Source organism: Callospermophilus lateralis, chromosome 5 (genome assembly GCF_048772815.1).
Source record: "Callospermophilus lateralis isolate mCalLat2 chromosome 5, mCalLat2.hap1, whole genome shotgun sequence".
NCBI classification, from domain to species: domain Eukaryota; kingdom Metazoa; phylum Chordata; class Mammalia; order Rodentia; family Sciuridae; genus Callospermophilus; species Callospermophilus lateralis.
The window spans coordinates 43,202,927-43,221,666 of NC_135309.1; the positions used below are offsets into that span (position 1 = coordinate 43,202,927).

At 54.8% G+C, this 18,740-nt stretch overlaps 1 protein-coding gene across 2 annotated transcripts; it reads right to left on the bottom strand.

Moving 5' to 3' along the window:
* Window positions 1-45: 45 nt before the first annotated feature.
* On the bottom strand, window positions 46-16,055 carry Dbn1 (drebrin 1). 2 transcript variants are annotated; one of them, XM_076855848.1, is made up of 14 exons: window positions 15,839-16,055; window positions 11,010-11,065; window positions 10,232-10,344; window positions 9,998-10,072; window positions 9,740-9,883; window positions 9,534-9,611; window positions 9,084-9,235; window positions 8,941-9,004; window positions 4,198-4,257; window positions 3,985-4,108; window positions 2,588-2,758; window positions 1,479-2,167; window positions 1,095-1,197; window positions 46-926 (listed from the first exon to the last, which is right to left on the bottom strand). In XM_076855848.1, the coding sequence occupies exons 1-14, from the start codon at window positions 15,922-15,924 to the stop codon at window positions 856-858; spliced, it is 1,986 nt and encodes a 661-aa protein (XP_076711963.1). In that variant the 5' UTR covers window positions 15,925-16,055; the 3' UTR covers window positions 46-855. The 2 variants fall into 2 exon arrangements, with proteins under 2 accessions (XP_076711963.1, XP_076711962.1); XM_076855847.1 differs by having other exon boundaries at window positions 9,737-9,883.
* Window positions 16,056-18,740: the final 2,685 nt, after the last annotated feature.

Below are 18,740 nucleotides of genomic sequence, written 5' to 3' on the forward strand. Positions count from 1 at the left end.
AGCCCAGGCCAGATCAGCCCCTGGAGGCCCAGAGCAGCAGGCCCGAAGGGATCTGGATTTCTTTATTAACAGACATGAGCACGACCCGTTACAGAAGTTTGTGCTTTCCAAAAAAAACAGTTACTGAAAAAGGAACCCAAGCAAAGAGGAAGGAATTGGGAAGGGGCCATCCAACCCCTGGGCCCCAACCATAGCCCTGACCTGAATCACACCTAGGGCCTAGGGCCTCCAGCCTGGGACCTGCCCGGCAGGAGAGGGCGGGGAAGCCGCCGAGGGGGCCCCAGCTGGGCCTGCTACTTCCTTTGAGTCAGGCAGGAAGGGGTCAAGAGAAGGGCAGGGAGGGGGTCCCAGGGAGCCAGAGCCCACGAGCCATTTATTGCCATGTTTTAAAATTCGTGCAAAATATCTGAAGCCCTGGACAGAGAATACAAAGTGATATTTTTCCGAGAAACATAAAACTAGGAAAACAGGTTGGGGGCACGTTTTCCCACTGGAGCTCTCCCCACACCAGGCCCCAGGCCTCCACCCCGCCAGCTGAGCAGGGAAGACTAAGCTACAATCTGGACTTGGTGGGGAGGGGTGGAATTTGCAACAGCGTCTCAACTACCAACGGGAAGAAAACCAGTCAACTGTACAAGTCTCCTATCAACTTTAAAAAAAAGAAAAGAAAAGCTGTAAAAGGCCCTGTGGGTAGGGAAGCAGACAAGTCCCCGGCCAGGACCAGAATCCAGAGTGGGTGCCAGGCGGAGCTGCTGCAAATGCAGGCGCTGTGGGCCGTCTGGCCAGAGGCCGGCGCAAGTGAGTAGCCTTGGTGAGGGCAGTCTTGGCGAGGAAGCCAGAGGGCAGGCACCACTACTAATCACCACCCTCGAAGCCCTCCTCCTCTTCTGGTACTGGGTCTGCATCCCAGCAGGTGATGTCGATTTCTATGATTTGGGGAGAGGACAGAAGTTAAGATGGCCAGCAGATCCATGACTGTGTCCCCCAACCTCCAGGACCTGTGCCAGCTGTTTTGTGCAGGGGATAATGCTGACCCACACTCAAACCCCGGCACCCTCACCTGAATTCCTCCCCATCATCCATCCCAGTACTACCTGGAGGCTTGTTGTAGAACACAGGAGGTGGTGCCTTTGCACACAGTTCTTCTGATTGGGCAAATTCCTCCTCCTGTGATTGACTGAAGTACCCTTCACTGGCCTGCAGGAGAAAAAGGCCCGTCACTAGGCCCCACCTACCAGGACTAGTGCTGACCTATCAGGACTGAGCCAGTTTCCTCAGCAACCAATGATCCCATCAGTGGTTGCCAAGGAAACATGGATGCCTGCCTTGGGAACAAAAGCAGAGCTGGCCCAGGGAGGGGGAGTGGAATGGAGCTTCCCCCAGTAATATGGGTCACAGAGAAAGGTGGGTCCTGCTGCAAGCAAAATCAGCCTCCTGCTGGAGCCCTCCCCATTCCCATTGGGCTGCCCATGCCCCACCTGGGTCCCTTCCTTCTGGGTGGTCTCGCCATTGGTCAGCAGATGGGGTTCCGGCTCTAGCTCCTGCTCTGGCTCTGGCTCCTGGTCCACCTCCTCTAGAGTGGTGGGCAGAGTTGGGGCCTGGGGAGCAGCCAGGGGTTCCCCTTCCATTTCCTCCTCTGGGTCACAGAAGGTAGCTGGTGGCTCAGGCAGCTCATCAAAATTGAGAAGGTTGGCACAGCTTTCACCTGCTGGTGGCAGTGGCTCCTGAGCCACCTCATCCAGCAGAGGCACCTCTGCCAGGGCGACCTCAGAGCCTGAGGGTGGTGTGGGGGCCCTAGGCTCAGCGGGGGGTACTGAGGCCCCTTCCCCATTGCCAGGCCATAGGTCATTGAGGCTGGCAGTGGCAGCGGTGACATTGTTGGCAACAGTGGTGTCAGCGGTGGCAGTGGCAGTTTCAATGGTGTCAGCTGCATGGGTGTCGGCTACTGAGGGGTCAGCTGTGGTAGGTTCCACAGGGGCAGCCAGGACAGCCTGCTCTGGAGACTCCACAAACATCAAGTCCTCCAAGGGGCTGCCTTGCCCGGGGGGAGGCTCCTGTGCCTGAGGGGCCTCCTCCATGGGGCTGGCCCAGGCCTGAGGAGCTGCTGCTTCTCTGGCCTCCTTGCTGGTCTCTTCTCTGTCCAGGCTGGGGCCGGGCTCCTGGGTCTCTGTGACCAATAGAGGAGACATGTACAATCAGATCCCTGGAAGGAAGGACGGAGACCCTGATGGGCTGCTCTATAATACCCTGCCCATCCGCCGACAAGCGGGAGAGTCTGAGACTTCTGGGAAAGAACACCTCCACACAGGGCCCACTTCAGCACCAACTACACCCCATTAGCCCCTTACTTAGTGTCTCTGCAGCAGCACAGGGAGGGAGGAAGGCTCAATTCCTACTTAAGACATGAGACATTGTGGTTTAGAGTCAGCCGGACCACAACACCAGGACTTTCCCTGCAGCCCCTTGCAGGGCAGTACAGTCTCGGTGATAGGGGGTCCAGATCTTGCCAGGGAGATGTTACCTTGGCAACCTAAGGTTCCGGGGCAGGGACTGATGGGAAATCCAGTGCAGGTGGGCCCCCTCTTACCTTGGGTGGGTGGGGGTGGCGGTGGCAGTGGTGGAGGCTGTGAGGATGTGACCTCATCCAAGGCCCGCTCAATCTGCTCAGTGACAGGGGTGGAGGCTGTGCTTGAGTCAGATGGGCTCCGGGCAGGAATGGGGGTGGGTGCCATCCTCCGGTGGCTGTCCAGGTGACTGCCTGTCGAACAAACCCCCAGGTTGGTCAGTGAGGGTAGGGGAGCCAGGTGGGACCAGGATTGTTCACCTTGGGGCCTGGCCAGCACCTCATCTTTGGAGTCTGGGTGGGGGCTGAGAGCTCCCCAGGTCCCTAGGGACCAAACCACAGCTCCAGACCCTGCAAACCAAGCCCCTGGGGGCCAGCGCCCCACAAGGCTAGGGATAAGAGGCAAGGCAGTACCTGCTCTGGGGACAACACCAGAGATCAGCAGTCAGGCTGGGGGAGTGAGGGTGAGGGGGCTGCTGGGAAGCGGGGCCCTCCTTACCCCCCCCACCGAGGCCTGGGGCTGCTACCTACATGGGAGGGAGGAAGAGAGGTTTGGGGTGCGGTGACAGGTGATATAGGGAAAGGGAGTCCGTGGAGGGGAAGAGGAGGAAGAGGAGGAGGAGGAAGGCCCACTGTCCGATGCCTTTATGAAAGGGCAGTACGGACGACCTGCCGAGAGAGACAGACAGAGAAAGAGACAGAGGACAAGAGAGGGTCAGTCTCCCCTACCCCCGCCCCAAGGCCTTACCAGACCTCGGGGCTGGCCCTGGATGTCCAAGCTGCCTTCAGCCAGAGCACACATTTAGCCAAGCTGGGCCATAGCCTCAAGCCATCTGATGCCTCCCACCAGCACCAGATACAGACAACACAGCCACACCAGAAGCCTGCCGCACACAGCCAGCCTCTCTGAGCAGGGGACAGCTGCCCCACCCCTGGGACCCCAGCAAAGGCCTGGCACACAGTGATGCAAATACTCAGATCAGCAGACAGGGAGTACAAGGGTATGCTTCAGGGGGAGGTGGAAGCTGCACAGGTAGAAGCCAAACAGGGAACCCTGGGCACACGCTCCAGGCTGCTCAGACTTGGGGTCAGGGGAAGAGCCCACCCCACATGCACCCACATCCCCGCAGGCCAGACCTAGTCCCACCAGCAGGGTTGCTGCCAGTGGCCTGTGCCCATGCCACAGCTGTGCAACTGGCTCCAGCACTACCCTTTGCTTAGCCAAGGCCCGACATCCACACTGCCCACTCCCGCCCAGGGTGCTGCCACCTGGAAGCCGTGGTGGACACACGCTGTATGAGCAGTCTTGCCTTCTCCAAGGGATCCTTGGGCAAGGCTTCTCTTCCAAGAAAGAGTCCCCGAGGGGCCCAGGGCCCTAACCTGAGGAGTGGAGGTCTAGGAGGAATGGGGCCAAGGACTACCTGTTCGATGGTTGAAGGGCGAGGGCACATCACAACTGCCCGCAGAGGCTGATGCAACTCGTTCCTGCTGTTTGAAGAATTCCCGTGGGTTGTCAGGCCGCTGGGCAATAATAGCCGCTGCCTCCTGAGAGCACCAGGAAAAGATTAGGGCTGGGCTGGGCAAGGCTAAGGCAGCCCTCACCCATCTCACCTGCCCTATAGCTCAGCTCTCACCTCCACCTCCGACTCTGATTTCTTCATCTGGGTCTCTTCCTCCTCATCCCGTTGGTCACCCTGGAAACCAAAGGGACAGCGTCCTGTGTCCTGGGCACTCGCCCCCACAGGGGTTCTTGGCCATGTCTCTTCCATGATCCAACAGGAAGGTCTCAGAAGTGGTACCTCTGTTCCCCTTACCATCCATCCAGCCATGAAGGCCTGAAGGCCTTTGATCAGGTCCTGGGCACCCTGCTTATGCACCCCCAAGTCTAACCAGGCACACAGAGCCATCTAAAAACACCCCCTTCCTTTATTTAGTTAGTTAGTTAACTGTTTTGGGTACTGGGGATTGAACTCAGGGGCACTCGAACCCTGAGCCTCATCCCCAGCCTTTTTTTGGATATCATTTATAGAGACAAGGTCTCACTGGGTTTCCAAATGCCTCACTTTTGCTGAAGCTGGCTTTGAATTTGCGATCTTCCTGCCTCAGCTTCCTGAGTGGTTGGGATTATAGACATGCAACACTGTGCCCGGCTTAAAAACACCCCCTTGTTTTAAAGTTTATCTTTCTCTGATGTCCTACCCCATTGTCTGGGTCACCACGCCCCCATTGTGGCCACCTGGACCTTGACATTAGGGCCACAGCCTCCTTGCTGGTTCCCTGCCACCTTGCTCTCTTCCTTTCATTTGTTCTCCAAAGGTCCCCAAAAGACCTTTCAAAATCCAGACCAGACCACAACTTTTCTTAGCTTAAAATCCCTCAGGGGCATCATGAGCCATTGGCTGAATGTGGCCCACAGATGGCTTTTGTTTTGCTGGTATAGTGTTTTAGTTATCACCACTTAAAAATCAGAACGTTTCGTTTCGGGGCTGTGGTTGCAGCTCAGTGGTAGAGCACCTGCCAAGCACTGATTTCAATCCTCAGCACCACATTAAAAAAAAAAAAAAAAAAGGCATTGTGTCCAACTAAAAAAAAAAAAAAAAAAATCAGAAAGGTTCAGTCAGGCATGGTGGCAAATGCCTTTTATCCCAGTGCTCAGGAGGCTGAGGCAGGAGGATCACAAATTTGAAACCAGCCTGGGCAACTTAAAATTAAGCTCTCAAAATTAAAAATAAAAAAATAAAAGGGCTGGGATATAGCTCAGTGGCACAGCACCCCTGGGTTCTTTCCCCAGTGCTGCAAAAAACAAAAAGCAAAAAATCCCCAGAAAGTTTCATATTGAACTGAAATTGGAATCCTAGTTTCTGTGAAATGCCAAAAGTCCTGGCCACACTCGCCTACCTGCCCCCAGAGCAGTCACTGGCCAGAGCAATGCCACAGCTGCCCTGACAGGGGTATGTGCTGATTAGTTCACTGAAGTCACTACCACTCCCTATTGCCCTTCACCTGCCCACTTCACTTGTCATGTGTTGATGTCACAATCCAGACAGTATAGGTCGAATACTCCCATGCCCCTGCCTGATCTAGCTCCCGTCTTCTCCCCCTCGCGCTCCGTAAGATGTGGACATGAAGTCCTTAGCATGACACAGTCCCAGCACCCCCATGCATTGCCCTTTCCCACCAACATGCCTCTCCTAAATGCCCGGTTCCTGCCTCAAGCCCAGCCCTGGTTCCAGCCTCAATTTAGGAACTGCCTTCTGGGGAAGAAGTTCTGCCCCATCAGGTTATTTCCTTCTCTGAGTCCCCAGAGGGTGTTCCCAGCATCCACCACAAACTAATTTCCTGTTTCTGAGGTCATCTTCCCCATTCCCTATGAGCACACAGGAGGAGGATCCAGGACTGTGTGAGTGGTTGGCACAGGTTGGTACGTTTGCTCAAATGAATTCATTACACAAAAACCTTATTTAATGTCCCCTGCTGCTTGGGGAGCAAATCAGACAGGAGGGTTTGGTGAGGAGGAGAAAAAGCTACAGATAAGATGGTGAAGAAACTAGTTTTTTTAAGAACATAACCTAGAATTTAAACTTGCCTACTAAAATCTTAAAGAGTTTCTCTGCCTCATTCAATAGAAAAACCAGAGGTAGCTTACCACAAAGGCTTAACTAACAACAGTGAGAACACTAGTGAAACAAGTAAGAACTGTGGGTAGAAGACAGAGATCAATATGTTAACCATAAAGGTCAAGAGCATAACTATTTCCTAAGCATTTTCAGACACATGGGAATCCCCTGACAGCCCAGGCAAAAAGGGAACCCAGTCAGGCAAGGCGGTGCATGCCTGTAACCCCAGAGACTGTGGCAGGAGGACTTCAAGTTCTAAGACAGCCTCAGAAACTTAGTGAGGCTCTAATCAACTAGGCAAGACCCTGTCTCAACATTAAAAATTTTAAAAAAGGGCTGGGAACCAGGTGGGGAACACGTCTATAATCCCAGCGGCTTGGGAGGCTGAGGCAGAAGGATAGTGAGTTCAAAGCCAGCCTCAGCAACCAGCCTCTTATCAAGGCCCTAAAGCAACCCGGAAAGACCCTGTCTCAAAATACAATATAAAAAAAAGGGCTGGGGATGTGGCTCAGTAGTTAAGTGTCCCTGAGTTCAACCCCTGGTACCAAAAAACAAAACAAAACAAAACAAAAACAAAAACAAAAGAAAAGGTAGGAGGGACCAGAAAAAGTGGAACAGCTTCTTAAACCAAAAGAAAGTATTTTGGGGACCTTCCTTAAAGGACCTGAAGTCATAATGCCACTATACTGACTTGCTAGAATATCTGCTGTCACTATCACATGAGCTAACCTGAATGGCAGGATGAACTATAAAATAATGATGTGAGGTCCTTCAGATTTTGCCCAAAGTGTTAGGAACTGGGGAAGATGCAAGGTTAACTCAGAGGAGTCAATACACTATTCTGTCTATTTTTGTGCATGTGTGCTTATGTGTGTTTGAAATTTTCTGTAAAAATTAATTTTTCAGGCCTGGGTTATGTCTCAGTGGTAGAACACTTGCCTAGCATGCTTGCCTAGGCACTGGGTTCGATACCTGGCACCACATAAACAAACAAACAAACAAATAAATAAATAAACGAAAGGTATTGGGTCCATCTACAACTAAAAAAGTATTTAAAAAATAAATACACTATATCAAAAAGACCTTGCTGGGCTAGATTTGTGGCTTAGTGGTAAAGCACTTGCCTAGCATGTGTGAGGCGCTGGGTTTGATTCTCAGCACTGCATATAAATAATAAATAAGTAAATAAAGGCCCATCGACAACTAAAAAATATTTTTAAAAAAACTTGCTATGTGTGGACAAACAAAATGTGATGTATACAGATAATGGAATATTACTCACTTTTAAGAGGAAGGCAATTCTGATATGTGCTACAACATGGATGAAATGTGAGGACATTATGTTGAGTAAAAATCCAGTCACAAAAGGCCAAATACATAAAGCAGTCAAACTCACAGAGGCAGAAAGTAGAATGGTGCTTGCCTGATGCTTTGGGGCCAGGAGAATGGAGAGTTAGTGTTTAATGGGTAGTTTCAGTTTCCTAAGAGAGTCTTAAGAAATGGACAGTGGTGATTCACCATGATGTGAATATATTTAATGCTACTGAACTGTACACTTAAAAATGCTTGAAATGAGCTGGGCATGGTGGTGCATGCCTGTAATCCCAGCAACTCTGGAGGCCGAGGCAAGGGATCTCAAATTCAAAGCCAGCCTCAGCAACTTAGTGAAGCCCTAAGCAACTTATTGAGACTGTCTTCAACTGAAAAATAAAAAGAGCTGGGTATGTGGCTCAGTGGATAAGTGTTCAATTCAAGATTCTAAAAAACAAAAATGGTATATTTTACATTATATATGTTTCACCATAATTAAAAACAAATCAGTCCATTAATTTTAAAAAAGACATCCTCCATCTTGTTCTCCATAATGTCTCTAATGCCTGGTACAGGACAGGTGGCAAGAGTTCGCTGGATGAAATACTGAAGTTTCAGTTTACCCACCATAGACCATTTCTACCACCCACAGTGATGCAACTAGAGTGACCTAGATACTTAATGCTGATGCCTGCAGGACCGTCTTGACCCCTCCTATTCAGCCTCCTGTGGGTGTGACCCTAGAACTCATTCAAGCCCCCACAGCCCAACAGGATGGTCCCACTCCAACAAATATCACCACACCACTCTTGCGAACTATATCTTGCTCAGTCCTGGATGACCTTAGCTATTTCCAAAACTCTAAATTCAATTGAGGGGCTAGGAGTGTAGCTTGGTGGTAGGGCATGTGCTTAGCCTGTTCAAGGTCCTGGGTTCAATTCCCAGAACCCCTCCCCGAGCAGGAAAAAAAAAATTCAAAGCATTCTGATGTAACTCCAGGGACCAATCCACAAACCCATGAGCCATTCCCAATGTTTGGAGACTTGGACAGCACCCCTGAAAGGAGGGAATGCTCCAAAGAAGCATACTAGGGTATAGGTGCTCAAAGCACTGGCCAGAATTCACCCAGGTGGCTCCACAGCACTCTTGTTGTGGGGCCCAGGCCCCAGGCCCCCAAGAGCCATGTAGACATCTACCGGAGTCTCCTCCCCTATTGGGGAAGGGGCAGGGGGAGCTGGGCCTGTGAGTGTTCAGATCAGGGTGATTTTTCTCTTCCAATCTAGAGAACAAACTTTCCCTAGGAAGTCACTTTCCATAGGCAGAGGCAGGAGCCCACAGGATGGGATGTCAGGAGCCGTTCCACGACAGCCACACTCAAGCAGGTCCCCAGAACACCCAGCACTGTCTCTAAGCCACTGATCCTCAGGAACACCCAGGTCAAGAACTTACAAAGATAGACTGCTCCTTCAACCGCCTCTTGGCCTCTTCTGCTTCCAGAGTCTGCTGTTTCCTCCTGCAATGATAAGCCACAAGCACTCCCTTCAGGGTGGGCTGGGGCCTGGGGGGCAGTCTGCTGGGCTGGGTGGGCTCACCTGTGCTCCTCGATCTGCTGTTCCCGCTCTCGGTAGCGCCGCTCACGCTCCTCCTGCTCCTGCCGTTCCTGCTCCATCCGCTCCTGCTCGAACCTGAGCCTTGCGTCCAGGGCCTTCTTCCGCTCCTCCTCCTTCCTCAGCTCTTCCTCCTTCTGTATCCCCCGTGCAGAAGAAGAGTAGACACTGAGCCAGGGGGACAGCCTCTGACCCTCCTTCCCACCCCTCACGGGGTAAAGAGGTGGCCATTCTAGAAATTCAGGGATGAGCCTGTGCACAGAGGTCAAAAGACCTTGCTCTTTCTGCTGGAGGCGGGAGGGGGGTGGGGGGGGGTGTGGGCCGCGTGGACGGCATGTGGATGGGACACACCATGGAAGTGGGAGGGACTCAGAGCTACCCAGCTGAGTGTGAGAGGAGCAGCCCGGCCTGAAGGCCAGGGTCAGGGTTCTGCACCTTGGCCTGCTCCCAGAACTGCTCTCGGTTAATCCGCTTCATTTCCACTGCTGCGTCAGTCTTCTGGTAGGTGGTGCCCTGCAGAGTCAAACCCCCTGACATGAGCACAGCTTGAGGACTAAGAGGACTAGGCAGATGGGTCGCAGGGGCCAGGCCATTCAGGCAGACCCCTGGGCAAGGCCAACACCCAGGCACACACTGACCACAGGCTCAGCGTTCTCATCCTCCCGCAGCCGCAGTCGGTGCAACACCGGGCTGGAGAGCCGCGCCAGCCCGTTGGAGAGCCGCTGCCCAATGGCACCCGCATCGATGTCTTCCACACTACTGGCATTTACAATCACATCGACGCCCTTTTGCGAGAAGAAGGCAGTGTTTGGGTGGATCCAGACTCCCTCCATCACCCCAGCATACAGACCTGGTCCTGGGTGGTCAGCCCTTCCTCTGGGAGCTCAGGCCCCACACACCTGGAAGAACTCGGCAACCTTAGCCACATGGCTGGCACACGCGCACTTCCGGGCATCAGGCACATCTTCACCAACCTGCAGAGTACACAGTGAAGGGCAGAAGGTAAGCAGGGCCTGAAGGCCTGGGTCATCTTCCTCAGGGCTGGTGGGACTCTCCCCCATGGCGTCAGAGGGCGGAGGGGGTAGAATGCGACTGTCCCAAGGCTCTCAGCCCCCCAGCCCACAGCTGCATACCCAGTTGATGAGCACGTATTTTGGCAGAGCAGCCTGGGAGTCCTTGACGCTGCAGAAGCCGTACATCACCTTCTGGTTCTCGAAGTGGCCTGAAAGCTCCTGCAAGCCCCCTTCTGGGGGAATCAGGAGGGTGTCAGGACTCTCCATCTCCTAAAGCCTTACCCCCCAGAGGGCCTGGAACCCCAAGGAAAGATGGCCTTCCAGCCCCTAGGCTGCCTCCGCCCAAGCTTGTGGACTCTACAGGAACCCTCAGGGTCTTGTGACCCCTGATCTGAGGTCCCAGAGTTCTGTGTTGGTATTGGGGGAGGGGGCAAACAGAAAATAGCTTTGCCCCTGAATCCTCCAGGGCCTGACTCAGGATAGGACTGAGGAGGTGTTTGTTCTTCACACATCCTTTTTTTTCACTCTTCACACACCTCATTTCTCACCAAGTGCTACCCAATGAGGTAAAATAAAGCTTCCCTTAATAAATAATCTTCCGGCTCTGGAAAAGTGGGGCTGATTTGGGCCACCCCTGTTAGGAACCTTCCCTCATGGCTTTGTGACTTTGAGCAAGCCACTTTCCCTCTCTGAGCCTTCTCAGAAGACAAACAGGAAACAAGGCTCCCTCCCTCCCCACTCTGAGGACTGCAAGGATGACAAGAGGAAGGACAACCGCCAGACAAGTGTGGGTCTGCTGGATGCAGGCGGGAAGGTGGCTGGAAGCCAGGTGGGTGGGGTAGAAAACAACCAGAGGAGGGGGCGGAAAGGAAGGCAAAGGAATGGCTGGAATTCTTACCTCCTGACGCTGCAAGCTTGAGGTCATCTGAGCCATCCTCATAAGTGTACAGAGCCCTGGGGAGAGGGAGGGGTGGCTCAGAGAACCGTCAGGGCCCAGGCGGCCAATTCTGGGTGGGGATGGAGCTGGGGAGCGGAGAGGAACACCAAGCAGGCCAGGCCAGGGGAGGGCTTCTGTTGTCTCCATAACAACAAGGCCAGCCCCACTGTAGGCTGGAGCCCAGCAGGGTGCATCTGAGAACCCTGGAGGCCCAGGTTAGATGGGGAGCAGAAAATGGGGATAGAAATCGCTGCCTAGTTGAGCTCAGCGCGTCCAGCCCTGGCCCTGGCAGCCCACAACTCAGTGGAGCTGGTTTGCGATGGAGATTCCAAGGCAACGGTTCCTTGGTTACCGTTCCCTGGCTACCACAATCCTCATCCCCCATTGGCCAGCACCAGGAATCTACCTGGCGCGTGTCTTGGTACCCACGGTCCCTCCCTCTACAGGGAGGGAGGAGGAGGAGAGAAAACTCAGCGCTTGCACAGCACTGGGCATCCCCCAGTAACCATGGTAACCCGGCAATTGGCAGTGGAACTGGCCCACCAGAGCTGCATTCTCCTGGAACACAAAGGACCCCGGGGACCCGCCCTCAGACTCAATCTCCGCCTCTCTGAAATGGGGATGAGGTCACTATGGTCACTCCCTCCCAGACGCTGGCCCCTGAGTGGCCTGCTGGGCTCCACTGTGCTCTCCTGGCCTTCCAGTCCCTAGGCTGCCTCCGCCCTGGCTGAGGCCTCCTGGGACTGCTGGTCTTTCCTGCCTGCAGGAAAGCTGACCCAGCAGCCTTCCTCCTTCCTCCTCCTCCCTAGTTTTTTCCTTCCCAGGCTCTTTTATTCCCTAGGTGGCAGTGGCATAGCATCCATCTCCAGAAAGGGAATGCAGACCGACCTCCGGTCCCAATGCAGGCACAGGCTGGGGACCCACTGGGACGAGAGGTCTTGGTCAAGAAGAATGGCCTTGTCCCTGAGGTTCAGAAGGGTTCAAACCCTTCCCCCAATCCCATTTGCCTAATGCCTAGGCAGGAGGAGTGAAGGAGTAAGAGGGAGAGAAGGAAGAGAAAAGGAGGGGAAGAGGCAGAGCCAGACACAGGGGAAGAGGAGGAGGAGAGAGCTGCAGGAGAAGGAGAGAACTGAGGGATGACAGGAGAAAAGGAGGGCAGGAGGAAGAAAGGGAAGGAAGGAGGGCAGGAAGCAAGGAAGAGGAGGGAGGGAAGGAGGGAGGGGGAAGGGCAGGGGGAGAAGGGAGGAGGGAAAGAAGGAGAGAGAGTCTGGCTCCACCCCAAGAGATTGGCACAAGTTGTTGCCAGGGCCAAATGGCACCCCAGCCCCTCCCTCCGTCCAGAAAGAGACACAGGTGGGCTGCAGGGCTGGGAGGTCCTGGTGCAACTGTTGTCCCAGTGGCTGCCCTGACAGCTGCTTCCCAGCACAGCTGTCTCACCACCTGTCTGGCGCTGCCCTAACTCACCGCTGGGAACAAAGGGCCCTCAGAAATGGAGTGTACACCTCTCCCCACAAAGATGAGAAACTGAGGCCAAGCCCAGGAACCAGACCCTGCTCTAGACAGCATGGCTCTGAGACAGGCTACTTGTCTCAGCCCTGCCCAGGCTCTCTGACGTCCCTTCTATCTTCCATTCCTGCCTACCCACCTCCCACCAGCTACATTTTCATGCTATGGCCACAGACTTCCCCCAGCAGAAACCATCCCTAAATTCAAGTGCTTCAGCCAGCCTTCATCCCTCAGCTTCCCCCAGCCTGCCTTTCTATCCCAATGCCCATCTGTATTCATATCAGGCATCTGAGCCACGCTGGATGGCTCCCTGATCCCAAACATCGTTCTGGATGCTTCCCACCCTGGAGCCTTTGCATATGTGGTTCACTTCACATCCAGGGCTAGACCTGCAGGACAGTCAGTGCTAGCTACCCCAGCAGCTTCACCCTGAACTATATCTCCCCAGAACACCTACCACACCCCAGCAGGGACACAAGAAGCACCTGGACCAACCACTCTGCTGGATCAGCGCTTCTTTAACATATCAGAGGCAAACTAGGCCTGGGCAGTAGGAGTTAGGGAAAGAGGATGGGAGGAGGGAGACCTTGAATCTACACATCTGCCCAACTTCAAACCCTAGAGACAGACACTAACCCAGACACTCCCCACAAAGGCAGAAAATCTGGCTCAGCTTACGCATATTGCTCTCTGGTCCTAGGTCCAGCACAGAATAGCACCATAGGTATTTGCAATGTTGATACAAATGCTTAGAAATCTTCCAGGCCAGAAGTGGGAGCTGGACTGTGGCAGCTCCAGGGAAATCCTGGGGCCAGCTGAGGGGTGGGAGGCACACGACCCGTTAGGACCATTGTGTTCTTAGGATAGTAGAGCTGGAAAGCCCTTAGGAATTCCAGGTATGATTGTGCCCAATCCCCTCTTCTTTTCAAGAGCACCAATCCCAGTGACTCAGGAAGCTGAGGCAGGAGGATTGCAAGTTCAAAGCCAACCTTGGTAATTTAAGAAGGCCTTAAGTAACTTATCAAGATCCCGACTCAAAATAAAAAATAAAAAGGGCTGGGGATGTGGCTCAGTGGTTAAGTGTCCCTAGGTTCAATCCTTGGTACCAAAAAAAAAAAAAAAAAAGCACACCAGAGAGAAGCAGGAACTTGCATGTGGTCACACGGTGAGTCATATCACAACCAGGGACTGGTATTTCCTACTACATACACAGCCTGACTTCTTCCTGGGTGTTCAGCTCCCAGTATGGAGGCAGTGGTCCATTTCAAAGATCCCACCACCTAATGTGAGCTATTCTCAACCCCACTCCACTCTAGTTTAAAGGAAAGGGCAGCACCAAATTCCCTTTGCCCAGGTAGCAGTTTTACCCAAAATACCCCCACTCTAAGTACAGGGTCTGCCCTAAGTCTTGAGATCTCATAGAACTGGTTCTGGGGATACTCATGTCCCTACACATAGAATGGGATCTTCACACCCTTCAGAATGCTATCTGGGCTCTTGGGAGTGAGCAAATGTGTGTCTATGCGAGGGAGCATATATGCATCTGTGTGTGTCCCACACACAACCCAGATGGGGGCTGACGCACCAGGGATGAATAACTCCCTTTGGCCACATGGAAGCTGCTGGGTGGTAGGAGCCCAGACCTTTGCTGAGCAGCATGTTGTGTAGCAACAGCTAGCTGGCCCCAGTACTGGGCTGCCAGATCTCCACTCTAGAGGATTTAGGGGCAAGTAGTATGTTGGTAGAAGACCCCCAACGAGGAGGCATTCTGGGGCACACTGTGTCTTTCCCTAGGCAGGGCTATATCCCAAGTCCAGATCTTCTACCAGGCCAAGACCGCTACTTGCCCAGAACTCCTCCCATGATTTCAGCCCCCCAGGGGCAGGGCTGGGACAACGGGTGGGCCGCCTGCCTGCTTAGCCTGTGTTGGCCTCTCCTGTGACTGACCTGTAGGACATGAGAGCTTGTCTCCCAAGTCCATCCCTCCAGGCCTGGCTGCCGGCCAGTGCTGCAGTACCAAGGCATGGACGCCTGGCTATCTTGTCCCCTCCTCCAGCCCCCAGGTCAGTGTCCCTACCTAGACGCCCTCCCAGGGTGAAGATAAGGCCAGTCTAATTGGCTTCCTTCAGACCTGCCCTTTCTCTGTGCCTCAATTTCCTTGAGAAGAGCCTACTTTCCTGCCTGCCAGGGGGAGGAGGTCTAGGAACAAAATGGGCACCTGTCCCAGGAGAAGAATGTTTTCTGAGGGATGATGAGTCCAGGATGGGGCAGTATGGAATCTCTTGTCTTTGTTGCCACCCTGGGGTCTCTAACTCCAAAGCAGGTGGCCTATCCCCTCCCCCAGTTCAGGAGAAGACAACAGCTGGGGAGGGGGAGAGAGGCAGCCCAGCTCCTCCCCCATCAGGAGCTCACCGCCTCTAGCTGCTGGGTGAAAGGGTTAGGGACCCAGTGCATCTCCTCATCCTTCCTCCTCTTTGAATGCTTCCTTCCAGTGGGCCCCCTAGACCTCGTCCCCTTGGTCTCCCCCAGCCCAGCAGCCCAGTCCCTGCAATCCCCTTCACGTTGGGGAAAGGAGGGCTCATCCCTGCCTCCTCCTCCGCTACCCTCAAGGGGTAAAGGAGTCATTTCGCGGTCGCCATGTGGCAGTGAACCTCCTTCCACAACACCCCAACCCAGGTTAGGGGATAGGAGCTGCCAACTCCCGAGAAGCCCCCGGTGGGCGGGGCGCCCTGGCCCCCAACCGGCTCTGCTCCTCCCCCGTCCTAGCTTTTCTTTGTGCTGTGGCCGGGCCGGGCTGGGCCAGGCAGGCTTCGCTGGCTCCGCTAGCTCGGTCCCCGCCCCGTCCCCGCCCGGTCCTCGCCCGCTCTAAGGTGGCGAAGGTGCCCTTGGCCGGCCGGTGCACACCTGTCCCTCGGGCCCGTGGAGGGGGCAGGGAGGGAAGGGGGATGGGCTCTTGCAGGGCCATGCGGCCCGGGGTCACACATCTGGACCCATGTCTATCCGGCCCAAGTCCAGTCACTGTTCCCACCGCGCGATTGGGGCCGCCTCCGGGCGCTCGGGACCCGGCAGTGCTCCGCCTGGCCCGGCCCGGCCCCTCCCCCGGCGCGCACAAAGGCAGCCCCTCCCTGACCCTCCCGGCCCCGATGCACCATTTCGGGGTCTCCCCCTCCCTTCCCGGCTGCGGGACCGCGGGGACCGATGGAAACAAAGGCGCGGCGGCGGCCGCGGCGGCGGCGGCGCGGGGACAAAGGGGCCGGGGGCGGGGGCGGGGGCGGGGGGCTCACCAGTCGGCCGCGCTCTCCTCCCGGATCACCTCTTCGTACGCCGCCAGCAGCTCCAGGCGGTGGCCGCTGAAGCTGACGCCGGCCATGCTTCGGGCCGGACCGGGGCCGAACGGACAGACGCACGGACGGATGGACCGACGGACGCAGGAGAGAGGAAAAGAGGGAGTCGCCGCTGCCGCCGCCTCGGAGCCTCTGCAGCGCTGCGAGCCGAGCGAGCCAGCGGCCGGGGGAGGGGAGCCGGCCGGCGGGGGGCGGGGGGCGCTGGCTCCGCCCGGCTCGCTCCCTCCGCTCGCTCGGTCCTAGCGCCGCCCCGGCCCGGCCCAGGGGGAGGTCCGCCCCCCCTTCCCGGCCTGCCCCGGGGCGCCCCCAAGCCCATCGCCTACAGTCCCGCGGGGCGGCACCCTGAATGCGATCTGCCTTTCTGCTCCCAGGGCCCGTCCCACATACGCCCCATACCCTCACCTACCTTGTGCCTGTCCCCAACCTAGGCGCTCACAGTTTTCTCAGCCCCCAATTCAGCCAGGTCCCCACCTCACCAAGATTCCAAACTCACTCAGCCCCAGCGTCGTCCCTCTCTTCTCCCGTCTCTCACCGCTCAACGGGTTCAGCGCCCCCTTGCTTGATTTATCTCCAGTCCAGCCTCACCCCACTCCCAGGTCTGTCCCACCCCGTGTTAAACCCATTTCCCAACTCTTGGTCCCCACACAATTCACATGCCAGCCCACCTCTAACCTGCCTGCAGCCCATCTCCTCTCTTCAAGATTCATTCCGAGTCCATCCCCATCACTATCCAGTACCCTCTGTGGTCCAATTCCATATCCAACCCAATTCTTTCCTATCCCAACTCCAGCCCCATTCCCAGCCCTCTGCTCAGCATTACACACCTCCACCTATTTGCCACTCCCATCCCTCAGTCCAGCTTATCCCACATATCCATCCCTATCCCAGTTCCTAACTACAATCCTCCTTTCCTGTCCAGGACCTACTCAGGCCATTCCCAGCTCCAACAGCTAATCATTCTGCCATTCTCAACAGCTTTCCCCATCCATGCCTGTACCCTCCTTGGTAGGACCAACCTAGAAGATCCAGTCTTCTCTCCTAAGCCTCACACCTCCCAGAGGAATCCCAAGTAGAGTCCCAGAAGCAGCATCTAACCTCAGACTCTCAGAGCAGAGCTCCTCCAGGGACACTCCATGGCTAGCCTCCTGGCCTCCTTACTTCTCAAAGCTCTATGCACAAAAGGGGCTGAGGCCTCAGAGAAGTTCCTTGGTGAGAAGTGGACACCACTGCCAGGGCCTGCAGCAGCTCTATTCCTTGCTGAAGGCGGGGGTGGGGCTGGGGGTTGAAACCCTCCACAGCTCTCAGAATGGACCTTTATTTATATTTGGTGCTGAGAATCCAACCCAATGTCTCAAAGAAGCTAGACAAGCATTCTATCACTGAGCTATGACCCCAGTCCTCTCAGAAGCTTTTTCCATGACAGTGAAACATCCCAACCCTATCTTCCCGTCGAGGAAACAGCACAAACTTCACCTGGTTCATTCTGGTGGGGGGGGGGGGTGAGGATGTGATTCCAGCTATGCCTGAGGCTGTACTAAGAGGACAGCAGTGTGTGCATTCACACCAGCACTTTAGAGTAAGGGGGCTCTTTTAAACTCAAAACCTATCACAGGTCCCTGCCTCAGGAACTCTTGGTACTCACTGTGCTCATGGACATCTGGCCTTGGCAGTTTTTCAGAGTGAAAGCCAGGCAGGGTCAGACTCAGGCCCTCTGCTCTAGACCCCGATGGCCAGAAGGTGCAGTTGAAATGCAATTGGAAATCACTAAGGGAGTGGGTGGCCCAGGCCAGGAAGGGAAAGGGTAAGGATCCATGGGGAGGACAGAGCTTCAAGCTTCTTCCATCATTAGGCACGAAGAATAGGATTCTGGGGAGGGAGAAGAACTTATAGCAAGGGCCCTGGGGTGTCTGGGATGGAGAGGCAGATGGCTGGGCATCTGCATCTCTGGCCTCAGCCCCTTCCTGCTTCCTTTGGTCCTAGCTCACAGCTCCTCCCACTTCCCCCGCCCCCATCGTGTCCCTTCTTGGCCTCCTGCTCACTCAATTTCACATCCAAAAAACAGAAGCCCTATGTGCATTGTCATCAAAGCTCTCCCCCAAATTCCTGCCTCCCCACCAGCCTCCTACTGACTCTCTCCAGCCACACCCACTCTCACCTCTTGCCATGTATATTTTTAAATAAACTTTCTATTTAAGAACAGTTTTAGGACTGGGGGTGTAGCTCAGTGGTAGAGTGCTTGCCTAGCATGCAGGCGGCCTGGGGTTAGATCCCCAGCACTACAAAAAGAAAAAAAAAGTTTTAGGTTTACATAAAGAGAGTTCCCATAAACCCGAGACCCAGTTTTCCCTGTTTTCAGAGGAGTGGGGGGGAGGTCCCCTGTTTGTACATCCTGGAGGACACACCTCACCCTTCAACCTTCCACATCATCTTCAGCGTAAAATTTGTATAGGATTTATACAAATGTCTCTCACCTGTAACTTGTCTTCTCTTCCCTGTGTTTCCTGGCAGTGCTTCAGTCAAGGTCCCCCTGTACGGTCTCCCTATATTGCCAAATTCAGTGGACCCATTGTAGTCCTCAGTTTCCTTGACTGTGGGAGTAGATGACCACTGGTCACTTTGTCCTCTGAGAACATGCCTCCTTTCAGTTACCAGCTGCCCCCCAAATGCACACACTGACTCGGAGGGTGACATGCTGGTGGGTGCCTCCTTCGAGGTCCTCCCACTAAGCCTTTGTATCTGCCACCTGCCAGTGTTGATCACCCTTTAAGTCACTGACATGTTGGTCTCTCCCACCCCAAGAGCTCCCCACATACAGGGAGGCTGGTCCAATGGCTTCTGGGAC

Bases quoted from the DNA above. Each gene is read 5' to 3' on its own strand.
- Dbn1 (XM_076855847.1), bottom strand. From the start codon at position 15,924: ATGGCCGGCGTCAGCTTCAGCGGCCACCGCCTGGAGCTGCTGGCGGCG. The intron at 2,759-3,984 runs GTAGTCCTTGGC...TTTGTTCGACAG, and splicing joins GCCCTTCAACCATCGAACAG to GCAGTCACCTGGACAGCCAC. The intron at 1,198-1,478 runs GTGGGGCATGGG...TTTCTCCTGCAG, and splicing joins CCCAGAAGGAAGGGACCCAG to GCCAGTGAAGGGTACTTCAG.